General features: G+C 57.7%; 2 protein-coding genes across 3 annotated transcripts; both read right to left on the reverse strand.

The window, feature by feature from the left end:
• Window positions 1-824: 824 nt before the first annotated feature.
• LOC100939332 (uncharacterized) lies at window positions 825-2,463 on the reverse strand. Its single transcript, XM_009233143.3, has one exon. The coding sequence runs from the start codon at window positions 2,461-2,463 to the stop codon at window positions 1,762-1,764; it is 702 nt and encodes a 233-aa protein (XP_009231418.3). The 3' UTR covers window positions 825-1,761.
• A 253-nt stretch (window positions 2,464-2,716) lies between these two features.
• On the reverse strand, window positions 2,717-22,686 carry SHISA7 (shisa family member 7). Of its 2 annotated transcripts, none has more exons than XM_054539085.2 (5): window positions 22,441-22,686; window positions 10,896-11,599; window positions 9,299-9,453; window positions 6,044-6,193; window positions 2,717-3,371 (listed from the first exon to the last, which is right to left on the reverse strand). In XM_054539085.2, the coding sequence occupies exons 2-5, from the start codon at window positions 11,564-11,566 to the stop codon at window positions 2,731-2,733; spliced, it is 1,617 nt and encodes a 538-aa protein (XP_054395060.1). In that variant the 5' UTR covers window positions 11,567-11,599; window positions 22,441-22,686; the 3' UTR covers window positions 2,717-2,730. The 2 variants fall into 2 exon arrangements, with proteins under 2 accessions (XP_054395060.1, XP_054395059.1); XM_054539084.2 differs by lacking the exon at window positions 22,441-22,686 and adding an exon at window positions 19,701-20,944.
• Between the last annotated feature and the right edge of the window lie 57 nt (window positions 22,687-22,743).

Raw genomic sequence — 22,743 nt, forward strand, 5'->3', positions numbered from 1 at the left:
ATGCAAGCATCATCCTCGGTCAGGAGTGAGGCAGTGACGTAGGAGGGCCAGAGTAGGGGTGAAGTCATCAGAGGGGGAGAGCTGGCCCCACCCCTGTCCTTTTTGTGGAAACGAGAATATGGCCTGTTGTGCTGGTTCCCCTTAAGTGAACAACTGTAAGTACCATGCGGCCCCAGAGGACAACTGAAATACAGCCCATCACGGTACTTGGCTCCTAAGATGATGGCTCTTGGGGGATGATGGCACATGGTTGCAGTGGACTCTGGGATGACACCAGGGTTATGGTGGATTCCAGTGGATGGTGACAGCACTGGACCTCATGGATCACAGGAGATGATGACACCAGGGTTATGGTGGATCTTAGTAGATGGTGACAACACTGGACCTCATGGATCCTGGGAGATGATGACACCAGGGTCATGGTGGATCCTAGTGGATGGTGACAGCACTGGACCTCATGGATCCTGGGAGATGATGACACCAGGGTTATGGTGGATCCTAGTGGGTGGTGACAGCACTGGACCTCATGGATCCTGGGAGATGATGACACCAGGGTTATGATGGATACTAGTGGATGGTGACAGCACTGGACCTCATGGATCACAGGAGATGATGACACCAGGGTTATGGTGGATCCTAGTGGATGGTGACAGCATTGGCTCTCGTGGATCCTGGCAGGTGATAACACCATAGTTGAAGTGGATACTGGGAGGTAGTGGCACATGGTTGAATGAAATCCTGGGAGGTGGTGGCACATGTTTGAAGTGGATCCCTGGAGATGATGACACCATGGATCCCTGCAAATGATGATGACACTATTGGGCATCATGGGTCTTGGGAGGTGATGACACCAAAATCATGAGGGATTATGGGAAATGGTGGCATCATCAGTCCTAGTGGATTTCAGTAGAGGATGTCTCTGTCAGGCATAGTGGATTCTGGAAGGTAATGTCATCATTGGTCATGGTGGAATCTAGGAGATGATGACACCGTCAGCTGTGGTGGCTCCTGAAAGATGATGACACCATGGTTGTGAGGAATCATGGAGGATGGTGACACCATTGGCTATGGGGAGTCTTGGGAGATGGTGACACCATTAGTCATGGTAAACCCTGGAAGAAGATGATACCATAGTTGTGGGTCGTAGGGAATCCTGGGGAAGGATTCCATCCTCAGACATGGGTAACACTTGACCCCGGGTGCAGTGCCATCATGAGTGGCGGGTGTTGTGTGATGCTGACAGTGTCAGCGAGGGCAAGAGTAGGTGTACCCCAAGCACCTCCCCCCAGTAGAAGGCTAGGACTTTGTTGACAGAGGCGATTGTCTCTAGATATGGCAGAAAGAAAAGTGAGGCCAGGCTATGGGACACCTATGAGTGCCAGAACTCCAGGATCCTGATGATCCAGAGTGGCCTCCTGGGAGCAGAAGCCTCCTGTCTCTGAGGAGTTATGGCACAGGTATGGGATCCAAGGCCCCATTTCCCCTCAGAGGGTCTGGCAGAGATCCTGCTGGGCATGTCCCTGGAGTCTGGGGAGGGAGCAACCAAGCTAAGTCATGGTGGGACAAGGCAGTAACTCTGGTGACACCATCAATACCGATGGCCTTCCAGAGTGGGCAGTGCCTCTGAGGAGGAAGCTCTGGTGATGCTATCACAGCATTGGGAGTAGGGGTGTCACTGCCAACAGCCTACACAGACCATCATCTCTGGAGGAGGCCCTCCACATGGGCGGCTCCCCAGTGATGCTTCCTTCAGACAACATCTCAGGACAGGGCCCCTCTCTGCTCTCTGGCATCTTCCCTGGGGTGGTCCTGGACTCTGGGCCTGCCCTGCCTTCTACAACATGGTGGCAGCAGTGGAGGCATCTCTTTGTGCCATCTCAGAGCACATAGCCTCTGGGCGACATCACAGAAGGGACCTCCTCCTGGAGAGGTCCCAGAGTGGGTGGTCATCTCTGGTGATGACATCACAGGAAGAGGCACGGTCCCTCTGATGACGTCATAGGGCAAGGCACCTTCTCTGGTGATGGCATCACAGGAAGGAGGCAGGGTCCCTGTGATGATGCTGTGAAAAGGAGACCTTACGTCTAGTGAGGACACAATTGGTGAGGCATTTTCCCCTGCGACGTGTCCCAGGAAGATGGCTTTGTCTGTAATGATGACATTGTAGAACAGAGGCATCTTCTCTGCTGCAAAGACACAGGGAGAAAATATCTTCCCCATGGCGATGATGTCAAAAGAGGCCTTGGAGTTAGAGATGACATCATCCAGGTGAGATTGTCTCTGCAGTGACGCCACAGGAAGGAATGCCATGGAACAAGGCATGGTCTCTGTTACTACACCACAAGAAGGAAGCCTCTGAGGACACCATAGAACATGGACATGGCCTCCAGCGATGACCTCACGGGCTGGCCTCTTCCTCTGGGATGACCTCATGGGAAGGAGGCTTTGTCCCTGTGATGACATCACAGAACACAGATACTTTTGCTAGTGATGACCTCATGGGCTGGCCTCTTCCTCTGGGATGACATCATGGGAAGGAGGCCTTGGCTCAAGCGGTGACGTAATAGGAGGAGGAATCTTGTCTGCCAGGACATCCCAGAAGGAGGCTTTGACTCCTGTCCAAGGGCCGATCTGGGCCCCAGGCCCCTGGCACGTGTGCGCCTGTGTCGGGGGATCCAGGCTGGGACGGGGGGCCCGGGAGGCCGCAGCCCCCCAGCCCCGGCCCTGGCCTCAGACAGTCACCTCGTTCTTGCTGGCCGTGCGCAGGTGCTGGGGCAGGTGGTGGCCCGGGATGAACTGCAGCTGCTCCAGCGTGCCCTGGCGCTGGAAGGGCGGCCTGCGGGCCAGTGTGCCCCCGCCCCCGCCGGCGTCGGACATCCAGGCGGGCTGCGGCGAGCCGTGCAGGGCGTGGTGGTGGTGGGCGTGCAGGCTGGACGGTGGCGGCAGCCCGCGCAGCGGTGTTGGGGGCCCCCCGGGCCCCAGCAGCAGGTTGGAGTGCGAGGCGGCCAGGCTGGCCCGGGCGGTGGGGTCGGGGGGCAGCGCGGGGCTGCGCGGGGGCGACAGCAGGTGCTCGCGACTCTGGCGCAGGGCCTCGGGCGAGGACAGCAGCAGGTGCTCCTGCGACACGAGGCGCGCGCGCGGCAGCGTGAACTCGTAGCGCGAACGGCCACCATCGCCCAGCAGGTGCTCCTGGGACATGACCCGCCGGGGGTTGGGCGCGGGCGCCAGGCCCAGCTCCTCCGGACCGCCCCAGGCCTCCATGCGGTAGCCACCCCCGGTGCCCGGCCGCCGCAGCGCGTGCAGGGGCAGCGTGCCGCGGGGCAACTCCAGGGGCCGGCGCTTCAGGTAGGCCTCGTCCAGATCCTTCTCGGCTGCGGGGAGAGGGGGAAAAGCCACAGCGGTGGGTCCCCTGCGCATCCAGAGCCCTCCCCCTCACACCTCCTCGCATCCCGCTCCTATGCTCCTTGTGCCCCCACAAGGATCCCGGGCATCAGGCTAGCTGTGTGGCCAAAATGCAGATTCCCAGGCCCAACCCACAATGCTGGGTCAGTAGATGTGGAGGACTTCCTCTTCTTTTTTTTCCACCGCTGCCTCTGCCTATCCCTTCTTTTGGGAGTAGAACCCAACTCTTCCTTTTGGGGAACCACTGAACCCCTCTCATCCTGTAGCAATGTGATTCACACTTGGAGTTGTGACCTGTTACACATTGTGAAGTTGATTTTGCGGGTAGTGAGCAGCATTTTGAAAAATGAAATCAAATAGAACAGAAGAGAAAACTATCAGAAAGTGTTGATGTAATAAGGGAATCAGGGGTAAGTGTTGGTTCATAAAATTCTTACTTCAGACGTGTATGTGTGTGTGTGATTGAAATATTAAAGGATGAGATTTAGTTTAAAAGAATCCACCAAGGTCAGATGAGGTGGCTCACTCCTGTAATCCCAGTACTTTGGGTGATTGAACAGGAGGGTCCCTTGAGCCCGGGAGTTCAAGACCGACCTGGGCAATATAGTGAGACTTCATCTCCACAAAAAAAAAAAAAAAAAAGAAAAAATTAGCTAAGCATGGTGGCTCATGCTTGTAGTCCCAGTTACTCGGGAGGCTGACGTTGGAGGATTGCTTGAGTCCAGAAAGTTAAGCCTGCAGTGAGCCATGATTACACCACTGCACTCCAGCCTGGGCAAAAGAGTGAGACTTTGTCTCGTTAAAAAAAAAAAAAAAAAAAAAAAAGGATCCACCAAAAAGTGGGGTGGAGGGAGGATAGATTAACAAAATGTGGCTAATTATTAAGGCTGAGTGATGGGAACACTCTCTACTCGCATGTATGTTTGCAAATGTCCATAATAAAAAGTTTCAAAGCCTTCCTGTAATTAAAAATATATACATATATGTGTGTGTGTGTGTGTCTCACGGGTCACAATATGAAAATTGTTTCTGGGCTGAGCACGGTGGCTCACGCCTGTAATCCCAGCACTTTGGGAGGCCGAGGCAGGTGGGTCATCTGAAGTCAGGAGTTCAAGACCAGCCTGACCAACATGGTGAAACCCCGTCTCTATTAAAAATACAAAAATTAGCTGGGAGTGGTGGTGTGTGCCTGTAATCCCAGCTACTCTTGAGAGTGAGGCAGGAGAATCGTTTGAACCCAGGAGCTAGAGGTTGCAGTGAGCCGAGATGGTGCCATTGCACTCCAGCCTGGGCAACAAGAGTGAAACTCCGTCTCAAAAAAACAAAAAGCAAAATGAAACAAAACAAAAAACGCTGGGCATAGTGGCTCACGCCTGTAATCTCAGCACTTTGGGAGGCTGATGTGAGTGGATCACAAAGTCAGGAGTTTGAGACCAGCCTCACCAACATGGTGAAACCCCGTCTCTACTAAAAATACAAAAATTAGCCAGGTGTGGTGGCGGGCGCCTGTAATCCCAGCTACTCAGGAGGCTAAGGCAGGAGAATCACTTGAACTCGGCAGGCAGCGGTTGCAGTGAGCCAAGATCATGCCACTGCACTCCAGCCTGAGCGACAGAGTGAGACTCTGTCTCAAAAAAAAAAAAAAAAACAATTGTTTCTAGCTGGGTATGGTGGGTCACTCCTGTAATCTCAGCACTCTGAGAGGACAAGGTGGGTGGCTTGCTTGAACCCAGGAGTTTGAGGCCAGCCTGGGCAACCCAGTGAAAACCTGTCTCTACAAAAAACACAAAAATTAGCCAGGCGTGGCCCCGCGAGCTCTTAGTTCCAGCTACCCGGGAGGCTGATGTGGGAGGATCATGCTGGAGCCTGGGGAGGTAGAGGCTGCAGTGAACGATGATCATGCCACTACATCCAAGCCTGGGTGACAGAGTGAGACCCTGTCTTGAAAACATAATGGTAATAAAGAAGAAAAAATGTTTCCTAGTGAGGCTCTCAGTTTAAGATGTTTGAAGGCTGCTCCACTGCCAGAAACGGGCCACGGACTGCAAAATGTCCAATGAGAGTCACAGGAATGGGTTCAGGGATGGGCATGTGACCCAGCTTGCACCAGTGGCATCCAGGCCTGGGATTTTTTGCCGGAATTGTTGGGAGAGACTCTTTTCTGCCAGGGTCCCTGAGCTGGTAGAACGGCAGCCTGAACATCTGCAGGGGGATCGTTGCCACCACGAGGGGAGACTGTCTGAAAATGAGGCCCGCTGGTTGCGTAGAGAGCTAAGAGACAGCTCTTGAGCCCCCAAAACAGCCACATCGCAATCTGGTGACCTGTAAATTTTCCATGATCAAGTCAACATATTTTTTTTCCTTTAGCTTAAGTAGTATTTCTATTAATTGCAAGTCCAAGTCCTGATGAACACAATAATATGTCCTGGGAGGGGAGACCAGAAGGTTGCATTAAAAAAAAAAAATCAGAAGTGATTCTGATACAAAAGTACCTCAGGTAATTCTAGAACCAACTTGGAGTAAAACCTGGGAGAGAATCTAAACCATTGGAAGGCTCTTGGGCCACTGTCCACGGTCCTGAACCCAGGCTCTGGCCCCGCCCCCTCCCCTTCACCGCCGCGCTGCCCTTGCTAGGACTCACCCAGCCTCTTGAGGGAAGAGTAGCGGTTCAGCTCAGATTTCACGGCAGCCTCGTAGGACGGGGGCAGATGCGAGAGGTTGTGGAAGGACCGAGAGCAGGACAGCGTGGAGTAGTGCAAGGAGGGGCTGGGCGGCGGCAAGGCTCGCCAGTCTGGGTTAGAGGGGGCAGGGCCAGGGTCAGTCAGCTTCCTCAGACCCAGGAGTCCAGGCCCCCAGCCCCTGCTCCATCAGACCCAGGAGTCCAGAAACCCAGCCCCTCTTCCTTCAGACCCAGGAGTCCAGGCCCAGCCCCTCCTCCCTCAGACCCAGGAGTCCACACCTCAGCCCCTCCTCCCTCAGACCCAGGCGTCCAGACCCCAGCCCCTCCTCCCTCAGACCCAGGCATCCAGACCCCAGCCCCTCCTCCCTCAGACCCAGGAGTCCACACCTCAGCCCCTCCTCCCTCAGACCCAGGTGTCCAGACCCCAGCCCCTCCTCCCTCAGACCTAGGCGTCCAGGCCCCCAGCCCTTCCTCTCTCAGACCCAGGAATCCAGGCCTCAGTCCCTCCTCCCTCAGGCCCAGGAGTCCAGGCCTCAGCCCCTCCTCCCTCAGGCCCAGGAGTCCAGGCCTCAGCCCCTCCTCCCTCAGGCCCAGGAGTTCACGCTTCAGCCCCTCCTCCCTCAGACCCAGGCGTCCAGACCCCCAGCCCCTCCTCCATCAGACCCAGGAGTCCAGGCCCCCAGCCCCTCCTCCATCAGACCCAGGAGTCCAGGCCCCAGCCCTTCCAACCTCAGACCCAGGAATATAGACCCCAGCTCCCTCCTCCCTCGGACCCAGGAGTCCAGGCCCCAGCCCCTCCACCCTCAGACCCAGGATCCAGGCTCAGTCCTCCTCCCTCAGATCCAGGCGTCCAGGCCTGCAGCCCCTCTTCCCTCAGACCCAGCAGTTCTTTGGGGAGTTAGAAATCTGAGACTGTAGCCCATCACAGTTCCAGCAGTTCAGGCTCCCTCTTCTCACCCCAGCCCCTCTGCTCCAGGAGACAGGCTTGATGCTGGGGAAGAGGGCCCCAAGAGGGGGGCACCGGGCATTTGTCAGCCCCCACTGAGTGCCTGGCCCCAGGCTCCATGCACCTTCTCCTCAACAATGTGGGAGAGAGATGACCACTTTTGGCGTCCACACGAGGAAACAGGCTCATTTGGTGACCTGGCCAGACCATGAGCACCATGAGGACTGGGTTCACAGGGGTCTCACTCCTGTTCTATACTGGGCACCTGGCATGGCTGGCCCAACACAAAGGGGGAAGGGAAGGAGGCCTGCTCTTTCCTGCAGCCAGGCCCTCTTCAGTACCCAGTGTGGCGGCGTGGCGTTTGGGGCTGTTGACGTTGAGGTGCAGGTAGTGGTGGTGCAGATTATCTGGGGGGACCGAGAAGGGAGGTGATGTCACTGCCATCGCTGACTCCCAGCTGGCACCATGGCCCTGATCTCTGGGAAGAACTCTGGCCCCAAGGTCGGCCCCACATTCAGGACCTCGTTAGAGCTCCACAGATCAACCCATGCCATTGGCCACATGGGGGAAACTGAGGCTGGGGGTCTTGAAGTGGAAAGTGTGGGCACAGGCTCAGGGCTGGGTAAGTGGTCTGTCCCAAGTTCCTAGCACCCCCCTCCCTGGTGCCCAGGCTAGAGATCTGAGGGGGTCGCCTTGCTACTTCCCTCCACCTCCCACTCATGTCCACTTGGTTCCTCCTGACATCTGAATCTCTGCCCTGATGCGTCCTCTCCCTCCTGGATCACCAAAGCAGCCTCTGGCCATCCAGCCCATCCATCTCCATGATCAGCCTCACCAAAGTAACTGCCCTTCCACTGCTCAACAGGCTTCCCATGGCTCGCCATCACCCACGGGACAAAGTTGAACCCAGGAATGGTGTTTGAGGCTTCAAAACCTGGACCCACTGGATGTCTGCAGCCCCATCTCCCATCCCTTCCCTCAAGCCCCACTGCTCTCTCCAGTGAGCCCAGCGTGGTCCTGCCACAGGGCCTTTGCACATGCCACCATGCTGTTCTCACTGCCTTGAAGCCCTTCTTCCCATCTGCCTCAAGATCCAGCTCAGATGTCTCTTTTCCTCTCCACCCCTGACCCCAGCTCCATCCTCGTCCTCTTGCTGCCTGGACCATCATCCCAGCCTCCTCCTGGGCCTCTTTCCTCCCATCTCTGCCCTTCGCATGGGTTCCAGAGGACCGGTTCTCCCACCCACTGCTGGCTGTGTTGCTCCTCTGCTCGAACTCCGCAGCTCTCCATCACCCTCAGGACGGAGGCGGAGTTCCTCAGCCCAGCCTGGCGCTCAAGGCCCTCTTTGAGGTCACCAACCACCTTCTCCCTGGCCTCAAGTCTGGCCACCTCACAAGCTCTGCCACCCAGAGCTTCCCAGCCCCAGTAACTCCTCTCCTCCTCCAGGCCTTTGCTCAAATACCTTCCCCTTGGAGAAGCCCTTCTAACGCCTCTCCTCCTCCAGGCCTTTGCTCAAATACCTCCCCCTCTGAGAAGCCCTTCTGCCCCCAAACCAGACCACATCTTCTCAGTTCCCCTGACAGCTCCTTGGACTTCTCCACTGATGCACTCATCGTAAATTATAATGATATAGATCATATTTAAATGATATATAATATTAAATATGATATATCATATTTTAAATATGTAATTATATATATTTAAGAATAGCAATAGCCCACACTTACATAGTATTTTTTTCTGTGTTACACATTATTCTAAACACCTGCCTTGCCAATTCATTTGCTCTTCACCGTAACCCCATGAAGTGAGTATTGTTATGTTTCTCATTTTACGGATGGAGAAACTGAGGCCCAGAGAGGTGAAGTCACTTGCCCCAGGTCACACAGTGGCAGAGTCAGGATTCAAACCCAGTCGGTCTGGCTCCTGACAAATTCGAATTTGGTAGTTGTGCCGTTGTGTGTAGTTGGCTGTTGGGTGGTCTGACACTGAGCGCAGTGGCTTGAGAATGTCTAAACCTACGTCACCAAGGTGCCCATGGAGCCTACCCAGGGGGGTCCACAGGAGGGCAAGGAGAGGGTCTGGCTCTCTACGGAGTTCCTAGCCCCCGTCCGCCTTTTGCAGGGCAGGACCCGGCGGTACAAGGCGGGCGTAGAGGGGTGAGGGCGGGTCCTGGGCGATGGGGGTGGAGCCGCCATGGAGGGCGGGGCTACAGGATGAAGGGGCGTGGCCATAGACGGAGGCTGCGCCGGATCCCACGTGCCACTCACCGAGGTTGGGGGTCTTCACGGTGTTGTAGAGGTTCTTGGGCGTCCTGGGGGCCATGCTGTCGGGACCGCCGATCCCCGGGGTCAGGGAGCTGCTTCGGGCCCGGTCCGGGCGGGTCCCAGGCCCCGCCTGATGTCTCAGAATGTCCACCAGAGCTCTAAAGGTGGCAGAGAGGTGGTCAGCGGCCTGGGGCCTGAGGGTGGCAGGGGTACCGGGAAGGCCCAGGCTTCTTTCCGCTCCCTGCTCTCGCCCTTGGGTAATCTGTCACTCAGTCTGCTTTTTTCGCCTTTGGCCACGCCCCTTTCTCGTTGGCCCCGCCCCCTAGAATGACCCCCTTTCTCGGGCCACACTTCCTGCTTGAAGCGCTGCTGCCTTAACTCGTGTGGAAGCCACCGCTTCTGTGGTCCCTCTCACTTCCCTGTGTGCTCGCCCCACCCTGAATCTGGGACCTCATTCCCGTTCCTTTTGCAGCCTTCCCCATGGCAACAAAGGGTGCTCCATTTACCCAGTGATGCGGACCTCAAACATTAAATCACCTTGATTCTTCTTTCCCCCACCTTCATACCTTTCAGCAGTCCTACGGATCGAACCTCCAAAACATATCCCAAATCAGACCACTACTCACCACCTCTGCAATCTCTCACCTGGATCATTGCAACAGCCCCTTCACGGGTCTTCCCACTCCCACCCTAGCCCCGTACAATCCAGTCTCACGCGCAGCCCGCATAATTTTAAAAATGGACAGATGGCATCACGCCCGAGCTCAGGACCCTGCAGTGGCCCCATCACACTTAGGATAAACCCGGGCCCGCCTGCTTCTCCTCACCTCCTGCTGCCCACCGCTGCCAGCTGCACGGGCGCTTCCCTGCCCTACAGGCCACCGAGGGCCTTTGCACGTGGTTCCCCTGCCCAAAACCTCTCGCCCACAGATCTCTGCCTGGTTCGCTCCCTCCCTTCGGGTCTCCGTTCAGAAGCCTTTTCGGATCACTTCCTCTAATCCAGCGCCCTCTCTCTCAACACTTTCCGCTGATTTTCTTCACAGCAGTCATCTAAAATTATACCGCACATGCATTCGCCTGCTTACGGACTGGGCCACTGATAGTTAATGAGCCCTTACGGTGTGCCAGGACTCTGCACGAATCAACTCACTTAATTACAATCCGAATAGGTGGGGACGATGATTAGTCTCATTGTGCGGACAGGAAACTGAGGAACAGAGAGGTTGAGCAACTTGTCCACCGTCACACAGCCTGTAGGCTGTGAACTTGGATTTGGAAGTCAGGCTTTTCCACCAGGGCAGAGACCTTGTTTTGTTCACTGGTGTATCTCCAGCTCCTGGCCCACAGAAGGTGCTCAAGAAATATGTGTCGAATGAATGAGAGTCTGAGCTTCTCCCGCTCCCTGCATCACTCCGCAACAGCCGGGTCGGCTCTGGCGCGACTTTCTCAGCCCCTGCCCACCTTCAGCTACGCCGGCGGCCGCCACCTGGGTCTCTGACCACGCCCTATCCCTGCAGCCCCTCCTCCTCGGATGGCTCCACCTCCCTTGCTGGGCCCCGCCCCAGGCTCGCAGTATCCTCCCGCCCGAGAGCACACGCACCTGGGCACGTTGATCTCCCGGTGCGCCCGGGGCGCACGGGACGCCTTGCTGAAGGCCACTTTGGCGCCGACGCCCACGGCCAGGGCGAAGCTGATGACCCCGCACACGACGTAGGCTGTGCTGCCCCCGGGGCCCTCGCCCCCACGGCCCCCGGCACCCCCAGTCCGGCCCCCTTCCAACCACCCGGCCTGGCCGGGCCCTGGCCCGCCGCCCGCACTCCCAGCGCCCCCGGCGCCCCCAGCTAGCGGCGGCGGCGTGGTGGCCCAGCGCGGCGTGTCGTAGTTGGAGCAGGAGGCCTGCGCCAGGCGCATGTGACGGTGCTCGCAGCAGAAGCGGTAGTGGCAGGTGCCGCAGCAGAAGCGGTAGGAGCCGGTGCTGCAGTTGAAGGTGGCGTCGTACTGGCCCATGACATCGTAGTAGCCGTGGCAGAGCTCGGCGGGAGGGGGCGCCCGGGCCGCCGCGCCCGCCCCTCCCGCGGGGCCGGTCCTGGTGCTGTTGGCGCCTGGGCTTGCCGCGCCCCCGCCGCCCGTCAGCGCCCCGGTCAGGCGCCGCAGGTGCGCCAGCAGGGCGGGCAGCGGGCCCGCGGGCTCGGCGCTCGTGGCGTTGGACGGGCGCGCCCCGGCCTGGCGGGCGCTAGAGGCCAGGAGTACGAGGAGCAGCAGGGCCGGCATGGGGCTTGCAGGGGGTCGCACCGGGCCGCCAGGCTGCGGGGAGAACGAGAGCAGAGGTTGGAGCGCTGGGCGGGAGAGAGACGGTCAGAGGGTGAGAAACGTAGAGATGGGTGGGCAGAGAGGCTGGGGAGGGCGGGCGGGGGGCGGCAGAGTGTGGGGAGCAACAGGCGCCAGGAGGCAGGAAGGGCGGAGGGAGCTGAGCTGCGTGGGCCCAAGTTGGCCGCCCCACGCGCGGTGGTCGACGATGGGAGAGCAATGGAAACGCGCCAGGGCACGGCTGGGGGAGAGAAATGAGCATGGGCGGACAGAACCGGGATCAGGCGACAGATGAATGCAGGAGAAGCGATTGGGAGGGTCGACAGACACCAGAGGGGTGTGCAGACATTAGGACGAGAAGCGAGGCGAGGCGCGATGTAAGGAGAAGAAACGGGGGCGGCGAAGAGGAGGGGGCAGGGGAGGCAGCTGGAGGGAGGCGCGGGGAGGGGAGGGGAGGGTGGCGAGGGGAGTGGGGACCGCGGAGGGAGGGAAGGAAGGGAGACAGATGAGGGGTGGGTGGGAAAGGAGGAGTCAGGGAGACCGGGAAGGAGGGAGAAAAGAAGGGGAGTAGGAGGAGGGAGTTGAGAGGGAGGGAGGAGGAGAGAGAGAAGTTGAGAATTTGAGTTTATAGACCAGGCAAGTGGTAAGAGGCAGTGCACGGTTTTTCAACACTGACATTCGGGGACCGATGCTGCTTTGTGGTGAGAGCCTGTCCTGAGCACTGTAGGATGTTTGGCAGCGCCCTCTCGATGCCAGCAGCACCACATTCCCCCGAGTTGTGACAATGTAAGATGTTTCCAGGCATTGCCAAAAGTTCCCCTGGTGGGAGGAGGCCACAGCTGCCCCCGTGGAGAACCACTGACTTACACCCATATGGTCCTCAGTGCCCCGAAATGCCAATTTCTCTCCTTTATTTAGATCTGATAATCAAGGGATCTTAGGTGCTCTCTCTCTCTCTCCCCCTCTCTCCCCGACATGCACATGCACACACACCACTCTTACGGCGTCGGGTTTGAAGTGTCTCTGTCCACAGCTGAACCACAAGCACAGCAGGGTGGTTCATCTGCCGACTGGACCTCCTGCCAGCTGCCTGACACTGACAGGCTCTTATCTAAGCTCCCTGTGCCCCAGTTCCCCATCTGTAAAATGGGGATAAGGATGGTTATCTCTGAGTGGCCAGGAGGATGAACTGAGGGAATATGTGTAAAGAGCTTAGAACAGTGCCTGGCATATTGCAGGTGAAATATGAAAGTGTTTGCTGCTGCTGCTAACTATTTCAGAAGGGAGATACAGGCTGAGAAAGGGTGGTCCGGGTGTGGTGGCTCACGCCTGTAAATCCCAGCACTCCTGGAGGCCAAGGTGGGCAAATCGCTCAAGCAGGAGACCAGCCAGCCTCGCCAACACAGCAAAACCCTGTCTTTACAAAAACAAACAAACAAACAAACAAACAACAATTAGCCGGGCGTGGTGGTGCGCACCTATAGTCCCAGGTACTCAGGAGGCTGAGGTGGGAGGATAACCTGAGCCCCAGAGATCAAGGCTGCAGGGAGCTGTGATTTCACCACCGCACTCCAGCCTGAGTTGACAGAGTGAGACCCTGTCTCAAAAGAGAGAGAAAAGGTGATGGAGAAGAAAGGTGGAAGTTGGTGGTTGTGGTGGTGGGCAGGTCTTCCAGCTGTTTCTATGGCAACAGTCCAGCCAAGTCCCAGACACGCCCACCCCCGTGGACATAGAGGGATGATAGGGGTGGGAAGGATGCTGGCCTCGGGTTATGGGAGAAGGAAACGTCTGAGCTCTACCTGCAGGAGGAACCCCCCAGGGGTCTGGGGTGACTGCCCACGGAGTCTTACGTTTCCTCTCTGCAAGAACCTGATCTGAACAGCCCCTGCCCTGAGCGAGCTGCCGAGAGGCTGCCATAGAGCTTCCCAGGAGCCGGCATGATGCGCCGGATGTGCATTTGTTCTGCAAATCTTCATTCAATAAATGTCTCCTGAGCAGCCTCCCTGGGCTGAGGATGCAGCAGTGAATAAGCCCACAGGGTTCCTGCCTTTACGGGGGTTTACGTGCTAGTGAAGGGGGACAGTCAGCAGATGGACACAAATGAATGGGACACATGTTGACGCCAATTGTGAAGAAATAAAAAGGAATGATGAAGGAAGCCGTGAAGAAATGAAAGCACATAAAGGGATGGAGGGGGTGGATGGGATTGAGTCAATAAATATCACTCGGTGTTATTTTCTATTATATGCCTCTTTCCATCGTGTGTGTGTGTCTAGGGACCACACCACTGTCAACAACATTGCTGCTGGTGGGGAGGGGCAGAGGGTTGGAAGGTTCACCTTCCAGAGCCTCAGTGAGCTTCATCGCCCTCCTGCATGGGGCCTCACCTTTCCTTTTCAGCTCCAGCTTGGACCCCTCCCCTGACTCGGTGCTAGAATACCCCACTGCCCACTGGACACTTCCTCCTGGGTGTTTAATGGGAGTCTTAGAAGTGGCTTGACCCCACACTGTGGAAGAGAGTTTGGTGGTTCCTTAAAAAGTTAACTAGAATTGGGCCAGGCCCAGTGGCTCACGCCTGTAATCCCAGCACTTTGGGAGGCCGAAGTGGGCGGATCACTTGCGGTCAGGAGTTCGAGACCAGCCTGGCCAATATGACGAAACCCCGTCTCTACTAAAAATACAAAAATAATTAGCCGGGCGTGGTGGCATGTGCCTGTGGTCCCAGCTACTCAGGAGGCTGAAGCAGGAGAATCGCTTGAACTCCGGAAGTGGAGGTTGCAGTGAGCCGAGATTATGCCATTGCACTCACTGCACTCCAGCCTGGGCAACAGAGTGAGACTCCGTCTCAAAAAAAAAAAAAAAGTTGGCCGGGTGTGGTGGCTCACGCCTGTAATCCCAGCACTTTGGGAGGCCGAGGCAGGTGGATCATGAGGTCAGGAGATTCAGACCATCCTGGCTAACCAGGTGAAACCCTGTCTCTACTAAAATTACAAAAAATTAGCCGGGTGTGGTGGTGGGTGCCTGTAGTCCCAGCTACTCGGGAGGCTCAGGCAGAAGAATGGCGTGAACCCGGGAGGCGGAGCTTGCAGTGAGCAGAGATCGTGCCACTGCACTCCAGCCTGGGCTGACAGAGTGAGACGCCGTCTCAAAAAAAAAAAAAAAAAAAAAGTTAACTAGAATTACCATGCACTTCCACTCTGCAGTGTCTACCCCAAAGAATTCAAAACATGTGTCCACACAAAAACTTATCCTTGAATGTTCATAACAGCACCTTGCACAACAGCCAAACACTGATAACAATACAATCACCCATTATGGAGGAACTGACAAACCAACGACGGCCTACCCATGTCACAGAATATTACTCAACCGTGACAGGTACCAAGGGCTGAGATACAAGCCACAGCATGAACCAACCTTCAAGACATGACGTTCAGTGGAAAAGTCCAGCCATAAAGCTCACGTAGTGTATGATTTCATTAATATGAAATATCACAATAGTCAAATCCACAGAGACTGAAAGCCGATTAATAATTGCCCGGAGCTGGGGACAGGGGGATGGGGAGTGACTGCTAAAGGGTGGCCAGGCTTCCTCGTGTGGTGAGGAAAATACCCTGGAAGTAGATAGTGGTGATGGTTCCACAACCTCATGGATACGCTAATGCCACCGAATCAAACACTTTGAGAATGGTTAAATGGTGTATTTCCCCACAATTAAGAAGGTAACAGGGACTGGCATGGTTGCTCACGCCTGTAATCCCAGCACTTTGGGAGGCCGAGGCAGGCGGATCACTTGAGGTCAGGAGTTCGAGACCAGCCTGGCCAACATGGTGAAACCCTGTCACTACTAAAAATACAAAAACGAGCCTGGCGCAGTGGCGGGAGCCTTTAATTCCAGCTACTTGGGAAGCTGAGGCAGGAGAATTGCTTGAACCCCGGAGGCTCAGGTTGCAGTGAGCTGAGATCACACCACTGCACTCCAGCCAGGGTGACAGAGTGAGACTCCATCTCAAGAAAAAAAAAAAAAAAAAAAAAAGGAAACAGGTCAAATGGCATCAACCACTCCCCTGTCCACATTCTGGTTCCCTGTCACACCTGGAATAAAACCCCAACTCTGCCAGTAGCTCCTCTTCTCATCCTTTCCTTTTCCCTTCATACCTTCCAAGTTCATGCTCAAGACGCTCCACCTTCCTGCTTGTGCACCTGCTGTTTCCTTCGTCTGGGAGCCCCTTCCTTTCCACAGACCCTGCTCTGACCTGCCTCCTTTCTCTCTTCCTTCAGGGTGTCCCTGGCATGTCATTTCAGCCAGCCTTCCTGTCCTAGCGGTAACAGCAGCCCCAGACATGCTCCCAATTCCTCACTTGCTTTGCAACTTTCATAGCTGTCATCTCTGCTGGCCACATATATGTGTATTGACACACTCATTTCAGATGAGGACGCTGGGATTCCAAGAGGTCACATCATTTGCCTGAGACCCAAGGTGCCCAAAGAGTGGGGCTGGGCTTTGAACTCAGGTCTCTGAGCACTGTGACCTGTACAGCATGGATGCCTTTGTCCCCCACACAGAGACACATCCCTTCCAGAAGTGGCACATGCACGCAGCACTGCAGATTCCTTGATTCATTGAGGGCTGCCATGTAGGGTTGGGCAGGTCGTGCACTGCACAAGGGGGTCTGGCTGAGAGGCTGAAATCCTGCTGGGCTCGCCTCCCCAGGGCGTGTGCTAGTGGGGCTGCATCCATTTGGGGTAAGGAGTGCCCCTTTCAAGCTCACACAAGGGTGCCATCTGCCTGCCAAACCACAGACCTAGGAGAGCTGATTGGGCAAGGTGGGGGGTGCCTTTGTCTCATCTGCACAGAGGCTGCTGTATGGGCTGGCAGTTCTGCTCACTCCGCATTCTGTGCCAAGCCTCCGCCAGGCTCCATGGACACTATTTCTCCCTCTGCTGACAGAGTCCCACTGGCTCCTCCAACTGCACGCACGTGGTGCACACACCCAGGGAGACACAGCTCCAGGCCATTGACAACTCCAGCAGGGGGACAGGGAGGGAGAGCAGGAGCAGTGGTGCACCTCCTCTCAAACTCAGCGATACACGCAGACACACCACACACAGACCACACATACACACACCACACACACACCACACACACACCACACACACACACCTCACACTGACCCCCCACACCACACACACGCCACACAGACCACACATACACACACCACACACACACATACCACACACCACACACACACCTCACACTGACCCCCCCACACCACACACACGCCACACAGACCACACATACACACACCACACACACACATACCATACACACACACACACCACACACACACCACACACACACACACCTCACACTGACCCCCCACACCACACACACGCCACACAGACCACACATACACACACCACACACACACCACACACACACCTCACACTGACCCCCCACACCACACACACGCCACACAGACCACACATACACACACCACACACACACCACACACACACCACACACACACACACACCTCACACTGACCCCCCACACCACACACACGCCACACAGACCACACATACACACACCACACACACACATACCACACACCACACACACACCTCCCACTGACCCCCCCACACCACACACACGCCACACAGACCACACATACACACACCACACACACACACACCTCACACTGACCCCCCACACCACACACACGCCACACAGACCACACATACACACACCACACACACACCACACACACACCACACATACACACACACCTCACACTGACCCCCCACACCACACACACGCCACACAGACCACACATACACACACCACACACACACCACACACACACCACACATACACACACACCTCACACTGACCCCCCACACCACACACACGCCACACAGACCACACATACACACACCACACACACACCACACACACACCACACATACACACACACCTCACACTGACCCCCCACACCACACACACGCCACACAGACCACACATACACACACCACACACACACCACACACACACCTCACACTGACCCCCCACACCACACACACACCACACAGACCACACATACACACACCACACACACACACCACATGCACACCACACATACACGCACACCACACACTGACCCCACACACACACACCACACACCCACCACACACACACACACCACACACACACACACCACACACACCACACAGAACACACATACACACACACCACACACACCACACACACGCCACACAGACCACACATACACACACCACACACACACACCACACACACACCACACACTGACCCCCCCACACCACACACATGCCACACAGACCACACATACACACACACCACACACAGACCACACATACACACACACCACACACACCACACACAGACACCACACATACACACACACCACACACCACACACACACCACACATACACACACACACCACACACAGACCACATACACACACCACACACACCACACACACACCACACAGAACACACATACACACACACACCATGCACCACACACACCCCACACATCACACACACAAAACACACACAACACAGACACACACCACACACCACACACAGGCACCACACACACATACACCACACAACACACACCACAGATGCACACACCTCCCACACACACCACACACCACACACACACCACACACATACACCACACACGCACCACACACACACCACACACACCACACACACACCATAGATGCACACACCCACACACACACCACACACACCACATATCACACACACCACACACACACCACACACAGCCCACACACCACACACTGCACACACCACACACACACCACACATACCACAGATACACCACAGACACCACACACCACACACAGACCACACACACCACACAGACACCCCACACACCACAAACACCCCACACACTCCACACACTACACACACCACACACACCACACATGCCACACACACCACACACCCCCCATACACTGCACACACCACACACACCACACACACCACACACCACACATACCACACTCACACACCACACACCACACACACCACACACACTGCACAAACCACACACCACACACACACCACACACCCCCCCCACACACCACACACAGACCACACACCACACACACACCACACACCACACATACCACACACACCACAGACACACACACACCACATACACACAAACCACACAACACACACATACACAACACACACACCACACACACACACACCACACACAGTTTCTCTACTCCTCCTGGTCAGGGCAGCACCTATAGGTGGGTGGAGAGAGGACGTGCACCTGCAGACACAGCGGCCCCATCCAGACACTGGACGAATTCTTCCCTGACCTGACACAAAGCTGTGCAGAGACACTGCCGAACACGCTGACAAAGAGCACAGGGCACCCAGATAGTCCCAGACACAACACACTGCCGAACACGCTGACAAAGAGCACAGGGCACCCAGATAGTCCCAGACACAACACACTGCCGAACACGCTGACAAAGAGCACAGGGCACCCAGATAGTCCCAGACACAACACACTGCCGAACACGCTGACAAAGAGCACAGGGCACCCAGATAGTCCCAGACACAACACACTGCCGAACACGCTGACAAAGAGCACAGGGCACCCAGATAGTCCCAGACACAACACACTGCCGAACACGCTGACAAAGAGCACAGGGCACCCAGATAGTCCCAGACACAACACAAAAGGACCTGGTGGCACTCCTGTGGCCTCCTCCCGGCACACGGACACACATACACACCACCCCACGTGGACACACAACACAAACATGGGCTTCTGCACATTTCAACCCCTACACACTGGGACCACTTACAGCTCTGGGACAGGGCCAGGGACCTGCCCCACCTGGCTCCACGTGGGCCCACGACCACACACATCACAGCTCACAGCCATGCAACCTCAGGGGTGCACACACGTGTGCAAATACACCGTCACCAGCAATGGAGAGTCTGGAAGGAGCCATGTGACACCTCCGCCCCACACCCGCCCCCACCTCGGCTCTCACGCACACAACGGCGCTCTCCTCCTCCACAGCTGAGGGGGAAGGGGTCCGGGACCCCAGGCTTCACGTCTGCATCTTGCATGCCCCGCTGCACCCCAGCTCAGGACCTGACAGACACAGATGTGGGGACACAGGTCAGAGAGCCAGCCTGGGCAGGGTCCCTGGGCTTCTGGGAGCTCCTCCCCCACCCCCCACCAGCCCCCTGCCCAGCTCTGTGCTGCACACTCCACCTGCTGCGTCCCCTCCCAACCCTCTTGGCTGGGGGCTGGGGGCCAGGACACCCAGAAGCTCAGAGAAAGGGACAGGGATACTGAAGGGGAAACAGGTCCTGGGAGAGGGGACAGAGAGCCAGAGGCAGGGCAGATTGTGTGTGTTTGAGAAGGGGGTACAGAGACCCAGAGAGGGGGGACAGAGACCCAGAGAGACAGAGGGACAGAGAATAGAGAGACAGGGGGACAGAAACCCAGAGATGGGGACAGAGACACAGAGAGATGGGGGACAGAGACCCAGAGAGAGGGGACAGAGACTCAGACGGGGACAGAGACCCAGAGAGATGGGGGACAGAGACCCTGAGAGAGGGGGACAGAGACCCTGAGACAGGGGGACAGAGATCCAGAAAGACAGGGGGACAGAGACTCAGAGAGAGAGGGAACAGAGACCCAGAGAGAGAGGATGACAGAGACCTAGAGAGACAGGGGGCAGAGACTCAGACAGAGAGAGAGAGGCGGACAGAGACTCAGAGAAAGAGGTGGACAGAGACCCAGAGACAGGGGGACAGAGACCCAGAGAGAGGGGGACCAGAGACCCAGAGAGAAGGAGACAGAGACCCAGAGAGGAGACAGAGACCCAGAGAGGGGTCAGAGACCCAGAGAGAGAGGGGGTCAGAGACCCAGAGACAGGGGGACACAGACCCAGAGACAGGGGCACAAAGACCCAGAGAGAGCGAGAGGGACAGAGACCTAGAGACAGGGGGACAGAGACCCAGAGACGGGGGACAGAGACCCAGAGAGAGAGGGGGACAGAGACCCAGAGAGAGAGGGGGGACAGAGACTCAGTGAGGGGACAGAGACGCAGAGAGGGGACAGAGACCCAGAGAGAGAGGCAAAAGAGACCGGCGGGGGGCAGGAGACAAATGCTCAGAGGGGATGCAGCGTCCTAGAGAAGTGGGGTTCAGAGACCCTGAGAGGAGAGAGAGCCAGAGAGGGGAGGACCTGACCTACAGAGGGGACAGACGCCCGAGAGAGTCGGCGCCTCTGGGGTCTCGGGAGCTGGGCTGGAGTGGGGTCCGCAGGGGGTGGGTGGGGGGCTGAGGGGCGCAGTGGGTATGGAGAGAGAGGCCAGGGCTGGGCCGGGCGGGCGCCGGTCCGAGTGCGAACGGTGGAGCTCTTCTGGGGTTGGCAGGTCGGTTTGGGGTAGGGGTGTGCGTTCAAGAGGAGGCGGGCCCAGGCGGGTGGGGAAAGCCCAGAGAGAAGGGGCGGGCTCCTGCTGGAGGGCGCGGGGACCCCAGTTCCGGGCGCCAGGGGCGGCGGGGCGGGGAGACCCTGGGGGCTGCACGGGGGCGCCGTGCCTCGCGGACCGCGGAGAAGGCAGGGACCGAGCGAGGGAGGCCGGTCCCGGCGCCCCCGCCCAGATCCCTGCGCCGCCCGGCCCGCGTGCTTGTCTCCGGGCCTCTGGGTCTCTGCATCTTCGCGTCCCGGGGCGCCCCGTCCACGCCTCCTCCCGGACCCCCGCCTCCCCCGCCCGTCTCTGTCTCTAGGGGGGTCTCAGCCCTCGTCTCTCGCTGCAGGTCTCCTCGCATCTCGGCGTCTCTCTCCGCGTCTCTCTCCGTCCCGGCGCCTCTGTCCCGGGCTGTCCCCAGCTCCGAGCCTCAGTTCCCTGCGCGCCTCCATTTCCCTCCTTCCCCCGCCCGGTCTCCGTCACCCCTCTGTCTCCACATCCCGCTTGTCTCTCCTCCCTGGCTCCACGTCTCTGTCTCTGTCCCAGGTTTGCTGTCGTCAGATCTCTGTCTGAGTGTCTGTGTCTCCACTCACCCCCGACCCGGACCCCCGAGCCCCCTCCCGGGTCCCCCACTCCCATTCAGGCCGGGGTTGGTGGGGTGGGGGGGCGCTGCGGCGGGAGCTGTGTGTTCCCAGCGCAAAATAGACTCTCGTTGCCATGGCGACGCGCGCGGGGCCTCGGAGACGCGAGGCTTCGGGCTTGGGGGGTGAGGAGGGGGGACACCTGGATCCGGAAGGCGGGGGCCGGGGGCGCCGCCGCCCGGTCCCAGGGGCTCCTCCTAGATCCCTGGGGAGAGGGATGCTGGGCGCTTCGACGCTGGGGGCCAGGGGACCGGACCTTCTGGGAGGGGTCTGGGCTCCCAGGGTCGGCGGTGGGGGCTCCGATTGCCCAACGCGGGGCAGGCTGGCTGACAGCTCTGGCGCCGGTGTCTCTGAGGACTCAGGTGTGGCCTCTCAGGTCCCCAAGGTTGGGGAAGAGGCAAGGGCTGCAAATCTGGAACGGAGGAGCTCTCCCTGGGGGTCTGCAGAGTTCCAACTCCTAGATCTGCAGAATTCTGGGAGCCCCCATGTGGGTCCCGGAACTCCTGCGTCTGGGGGAGCCGGGACTACAAGGTTTTCAGCCCTTCCTTCCGTCCATCCATCCTTCCATCCATCCACCCACCCATCCACATGGCTGTGTCTTCCTTCCTCCCTGTCTCCATGTCCCCTTGCCTCAGTTTCCCTTCCGCACCGGGGTGCGGTCTCGCTCACCTCGCTTTCCGGATGCGGGACCCTTGGGGAGCCGGGGGTGGTGGCGTGGGGGGCGGCCGGAGGCGGCGGCGGAGCGCGTGTCTGCCGGCAGCTGGGCTGGGCGTGCGCGCGCCGGCGGGGGGCGACCCCGGCCGCAGTTCTCCTCCGAGCAGATGCGCCGCGTCCGTGCAGATGTGTCAGCCGCCAGCCCTCGCCTTTGCCTCGCGCCGGCTTCGAGCCGAGAAGAGGCACCTCCCCCTCCCCACCTGCTGGGGACCCCGCTTTCTCCCTCCTGCAGCCCCCAGTCGCCCCCGGGATACCCCC

The sequence above is a fragment of the Pongo abelii genome, chromosome 20 (assembly GCF_028885655.2).
Source record: "Pongo abelii isolate AG06213 chromosome 20, NHGRI_mPonAbe1-v2.0_pri, whole genome shotgun sequence".
Lineage (NCBI taxonomy): Eukaryota > Metazoa > Chordata > Mammalia > Primates > Hominidae > Pongo > Pongo abelii.